Below are 6,378 nucleotides of genomic sequence, written 5' to 3'. Positions count from 1 at the left end.
CCCCAAATCATGTCAAGAATTAATCGAATTACATAAATATGGTTAACATTGAAATTGCAGTTTTCTTTTTCATGATTGTAAATATTCCATTTAAAAAAAGTATTACCTGATTTATTGGTGCATTTTTTTCCAAGCAATTTTTTCACAGTACAGTAGAGGTCATCAGTACAGAGACACTCTTTAAATTGGACGTTGCTTTGCACTAAAGACTGGATACGCAGGTTACAGTGTGACGAATTCCTCATCTTGCAGGGGTCACCTGGATTTTACAATCAAATATATGACACTCCAGAGACTACTCTGAATATAAGTTTTGAGCCCCCCTCCCCAAAGTACTTTTAATATATTAATCTGAGTGTATAATCATTAGGATAGTAAGATTATCAGGTTGCTGCAGGATGTCCGTATAAATGACTTTTTAAGCAAAACACCTATTTTACTGCATTTTTTCCAATAGAGCATTTTCTAAAATAGATTAAAACTTTCTGCATTTTAAAGTAACTTTGTCCCCACTCAGATGCACTCAGAATGCAACTTTTGCTCTTCAGTAATAATTAAGGCCGACCTTAGATGAGGTAACCAGAATGCCCTCTAATCCTAGCTATTTTATCTGCTTACTTGTTTTATTAGCTATCTTGTGTTAATATGCTATTTAATTTTATATGTCAATAATGAGAGATGTGCAGGTGACTCTAAATTTATCATGAGAAATAAGGTGGTCCTGGCATTTAGAAAATACTCAATAAATATTATTGAATCAATAGATGAGTCTTCCTTAATTACCAATATTTTGTTTTTTGCTTTCACTTAAAAAGCCTATTCCTCTTCCTGAAAATTTTCTTTCATTCATTATTTTAAAGAGAACTACTTGAGTTTGTTTCACAATTTAAAAATAAAACTATGTTTTACTTGTTCTTGACACAGTTGAAATGAAAAATAGTATATATGTTGCAAGAATATAAAATGTATATTATAGATGTACAAACTAATTATTATCGCAAATGTTATGTATTATTTTATCATTGACATATTAACATACAAGTAAAATAACGTTTTATTTGAAAAATTGTAACCATGGTTCTGAGAAGCATGCATACAACTGTAGCATTATACATGGTCAGATAAGAAAGAAATTAATCTGAACTCTTGAATAAAGCTGGCTTTGGTGTCAATACATCAGTTCCCTTTAGTAATTAAGAATATCATTTTGTAACTAAATTCACTAATAAGCAATTGAAGGTGAAGCAATTGAATATCAAGATTAAGTTATTCAGAGCAAAACTAACTTAGTTCCTAGGATAGTGAAAGAAAATATCAAATCTAATTTTTATTTTAGTAGAAAGAAATAATTTGAGTGTATTTTCAGCAACTTCTTTTACCTGAAACATTGCAGGCATCTTCCATTATTTTCCACGAATATTTACATCCATTTGCATCACTTAGGCATTGCTCTCTTAAATATGTGCAGTCACTGGTTTGGGAAGTGAATTCATTTTCTAAGCTCAGCCCAATAGCTTGAATAACAACAAGAACAAAAACAAAAAATCTGTAGCATTACAGTTTGGCAGCCACGTTCCCAAATCTAAATGATATTAATGATAAAGAGGAAAATTACGGAAAACAAAACATAGTAAAATTATTATAAGTCAGGAATAAACCTTAACTTCCCCTCTAAATATAGATCTATACATACTTCTCCTATATAAGATTCTTAAATGAATAGTCTGTATTTGCTCTCTCTGCTTTCTCACTGTCTATCCTCAACTTATAATTTATTCTTATGACTACCTGTTCCATTGAGACTGCTCTTAAAAATGTCTATAATCACCTCCTTAGCATCAAATTTAATAGTTTTAACATTTTATCTCACCTATTTTTACCATTTTTCTTTTTATTGACTTTTTTGTCCTTGAATCTCTTGTTTCCTTTGGCAACCTTCTCTTCTAGTTCTCTTGATATTTATCCACTTGATATTTTCTGGTCAAAGTTAGAATCCTTCCCAAGATCCTTTTGTTCTTTTACCATTTTTCTTTTTATTGACTTTTTTGTCCTTGAATCTCTTGTTTCCTTTGGCAACCCTCTCTTCTAGTTCTCTTGATATTTATCCACTTGATATTTTCTGGTCAAAGTTAGAATCCTTCCCAAGATCCTTTTGTTCTTCTGTTGAAGTATATTTTTAGCTTAGGTTCTGCACTCAGACCTTTCCAATTCTCATTTTATACATTCTCTGTGAACAAACTTTAATGGTTTGAACTAAAATCTCTAGACCGATGATCTCAAACACATAGTTCAATGCCAATATTTTCCAGTACTCCTGTCAAAAATAGATAACTGCTCTCTCTAGCTAATTGTTCCAGATACACTTCCAGATTATATTATTTTGAACATTATCCTCATGCTCACCACTCCCTGGCAGACCACTCTGCTTCATCAGCAATGCCACCATTAACACAGGCACCCAAACTAGAAACCTTGGATTTATGATAGACTCTTTTTCCATTTTCAGCTTCACTCTGTATTCTTGAGGAGTTCGTTAACTCTGACTTTGCGCATTTGACTAACTCTTTAGTTCATCAGTCTGCCTCCAGCTTTGTCTTTCAGGTAGGTTCTTTATACCTCCTAATGTACCTAATACACCATTCTAGTTCTGCCATTTCTCTATTAATCTTCTTTGGATGATTCCTCACAACATGACTTGTATTTCTCACTATGTGCAATCTGGAAGTCCTCAGATACCTATAGTTTCCAAAATGCTGCATAATGTTTTATACCTCTGAGCATTTACTGTTTGGTTCCTAGTAAGCACTCCCTTTCTTTCTCTGGAATCACTTTTTTGTCCTTTAGAACTTAACACAACTATGATTTATTTTAAGAAAACCTTCCCTGAATTCTACTTTGTCGATGCCCAAATTGAATTTTATACTCCTCATCTGTTTGTCTGGAACCTTGAGAATCCCCCAGCTATAGAATTTCCTGCTCTATAGTGTGTGTATTCACATGTCTGTCTTCACCAGTGTGTTCTAGGCTTTCACAGAACAGGCATTAGGGGTAATTTATAATTGCATTCCCATCATCTAATACAATAATGCATTATAGATATTCAATAAATGTATGTTGAATTACACAAAACTTATTAGTTGTTTATAGATGAGTTACATAAAACAGCTTATAATATCTAATAAAAGTAATACCTTCCAGATATTTACAAGTTATTTTTGGTGGAAGAGAAAAAGTTCTAGAAAGTTTTCTAAGAACAATGAAGAAAATAACATTGCTAACTTAGTGTGTTTTACAAGTTAGTCAAATTGATTCTGCAAACATGCAAAGTGACACTTGCTTAATCAGTTAATAGAAAAACATGGGAATCACAACTGAGTTGTAAAAGTAGTTACATTAACTATAATTAGGAGATGTCTAGCTATGTCTTAATCAGAGCCAAATTATTTGAATTTTTAAAAATATGACATTAATTATTAATCACCTGTGCCAGTGTAGATTCATAGGCTTCAATTAAAGCCTTGAAATCTTTTCTCTTATCTTACCTCTTTCCAAATCTTGTCTGTTAAGGAGAATCCAGGACAAATTGGGCCATGTGTACTACTTGCTGGGTCACTGCATTTGGAGATTAAGTCCATGGGTGTGGCCTGGTCATATTTTTCTTGTTGAGGGCTGGAGTGGAAACTGACAGATCATCTTTCTATTTTTTCATTTGTTTATGGACAACCTCATCTAGCCAAACTCCTGTGCTCCTAAGTTGGCAAGCCCAGAGAAAGAGAAAGAAGGTCCATTTGATCCTGGCCCAAAGTTACATGGTTGAATCCAGTTTTCCAAAAACCTTGAAACAGGGGTTTCATGTCAGAAATTTAACTGATAAAAAAAAACTGGCGTTTTATTTGCCATCGAGCATTCTATCTTGTGAACAGCTCCCTCAAGAAACTTATAGGTGATGATCCCCTGAATATATCATCAAAACCTCACTGTTACTTCAGTGTAATGATCATTTTTAAATTCCACATATCTTTCCCAAATTTCTTTCACTTCCTTTTACATTTTCAATTTTTTGGTTGAATAATCCACTTGATTATTTTACATGTTTTTCCACACCTTCCACTCCGATGAAATATAGAATCAACTAAGAAAACTTTATCAATGATTTGGCCCACAGCCATCAAAATGCAACTTTACCTTTCCAAAATCTTTCTTATTTATTCCTGGCTATGATTTGTGGCTCTGTATTTAACCCACGTTTTTTCAAGGATTCTCCTGAAATTCTCAGTGAAAAACAGGTTCTATTTTTAAATTAATAAGATGGAGCATGAGGTTTATTAGCATATTAAATGCTCTGAGTTTTAAAAATTCACTGTTTGCCACATTTTCTTTGGTGACAAAAATTTCCTTCATCACCAGACCTATTTAGATGATGCTGAACAAGTATTTTGAAGAACACAGTATGTGAAATGTTGGTACAACCTATCAAATAGTACAATTTTGGTCTTAACAATGTTAGAAATAATTTTTCTCATTTATTCAACCTGGTGTCAGGATTAATTTAGAAGTAAAATACAAGAGACATTGTCTTTTCAATTGAAGTCATAATGAGATAGTAATATATTTTGTATGTTTCGTTATATTGCTGCCTGATCTACAAAAATTAAAGTCTTCTAGACTCTCTTTATAAGAAAAAATAGAAATAAGAAAATATTTAAAATCAATACAAGAAATAAGGAAATATTTAAAAAATAAACATAAGAACCCAAAAGCTTGAAATAATAAAGAGCTATTATTTAAACACCCCAAAACCCTGAAAATATATAAAGTGTTCCTTTTCTTCTTAATTTTATTTTGCTTGATTTATTTTGACTCTCCTTTTGTATTCAACGTAATTTGAAATAGCCTTCTTTGGTTTCTTGCCCACAATTATGCCTTTATTCATCAATATCTACTTGCTTAGAGTAAACAGAAAATATTCTGGCTTTGCTTATTAATATCCAGCTATAATCACAACTATCCCTTTTCCTGAATTCAGTTTATAGATTCTACCAAATGCTGAAGATGATGGAAAAACTTCTTCAATTACACATCTAGCAGGTAGAATTTTATTCTACATTAAATGCAAATGAAATATTTTTCACCAGTCTTATAATACATTCACAAGATCCAATATAAGGGGAATAAGTCCCCCCTTTAGGTCCTAAAAATTGATTGAAATGTGGAGCATTTGATGTGGTGTTAAGTTGTTTTATTCTACTAAACGTCTCCTAGTTAGTCAATACTAACACTTTCAAATGAGAGGAATTGAAGGGGTTAAATTAATCTCATTTTTATCTAATTTCAAAGCAAAAATAGGTAATAACTTGAAATTTGTCATCTTATAACTTGTAAATAGATACTGGAAGGGTTCATTTCTAAAAGGTTCTAGTACCTATGTATATTTCATCAATCCTCATAAGTAACTCATTGGATTACTCTATACAATAAAAACAAAAGCAACCTGAGAGATTAATGCAATTCTCACATTGTGCATTTTCCACAGAGTTAGAAATAAATGAGTAAAAGTAAGTGTACATTTTTGCAAAAATAATAAATCATGTTAAAGTATACATTTGTAATGTAATTGGTACTTCGCACTATAAGTCTTTGTTATGCTTATGTTAGATGGTTTACAAAGAATTAGTATTATGATGAATTCAGATAAACCAGAAGCCCAGTTTACTTACCCAGGAAAATGAGCACTATCATGCTGAAAAACTTAGGGCTGTTCACCTGGAAGAAAGGCAGATGTATTTACTCCAACCACCTTCTTAACGGAAACCGTCTGGAATAAGGCTCCAGCTTCTGCCCTTGCTTCCTAAAGCCATTACCAAGTCAAGTCAGCTTCCTATGTCACCATTTCCTCACCGATCTTTCCTGAGCTGTGAACTTTCCTAATTATATTCAAATTCAGTTATTCTCCTGAGTGTGCTGATCTCAGATATTATGCTTTCAAGACAGCCCACAAGCCAAATACTTAGGGAAATGATATATACTCTGCACATTCATGAAAATAAATTTTCTTCAACTAGATACTAAACTGTGTAGAAGCCTCTCAAATACAACCCAAGATTTTTTCCAAGACACTTGAGCATGCTCAGCTTCCATTTCATTAATTAGCCTTATTAAGGCAATCTTGTAATTCAAGGATCTGGAAAAGAAAAAAAGCCAGAAGCATACCAGGAAAATGTATGCGAAATCCAAGTTCCACTAGAATTACACTGGTATCTCATCCCCCCAAACAGGGAATATTTTCTCCCATTTGCCCAAAACCCCAATATGCTTAAAAATTTTGCAAAGTCAGCTTTGTTTCCTCACACCCACCAAAGACAGCGACAGTGTAAAAAA

General features: G+C 32.6%; 1 protein-coding gene across 1 annotated transcript in view; it reads right to left on the bottom strand.

The window, feature by feature from the left end:
- Nucleotides 1–5,739, bottom strand: part of GFRAL (GDNF family receptor alpha like) — a 78,494-nt gene extending 72,755 nt beyond the window's left edge. Inside the window, exons 1-3 of the mRNA XM_008580944.1 lie at nt 5,718–5,739; nt 1,380–1,514; nt 107–265 (exon numbers count right to left, since the gene is read on the bottom strand). Coding sequence (XP_008579166.1) covers nt 107–265; nt 1,380–1,514; nt 5,718–5,739 — 316 coding nt within the window. The remainder of the gene's footprint in view (nt 1–106; nt 266–1,379; nt 1,515–5,717) is intronic.
- Between the last annotated feature and the right edge of the window lie 639 nt (nt 5,740–6,378).

This window comes from Galeopterus variegatus, unplaced genomic scaffold (genome assembly GCF_000696425.1).
Source record: "Galeopterus variegatus unplaced genomic scaffold, G_variegatus-3.0.2 Scaffold2215, whole genome shotgun sequence".
NCBI lineage: Eukaryota > Metazoa > Chordata > Mammalia > Dermoptera > Cynocephalidae > Galeopterus > Galeopterus variegatus.
This window is presented reverse-complemented; position numbering and strand designations above follow the sequence as displayed.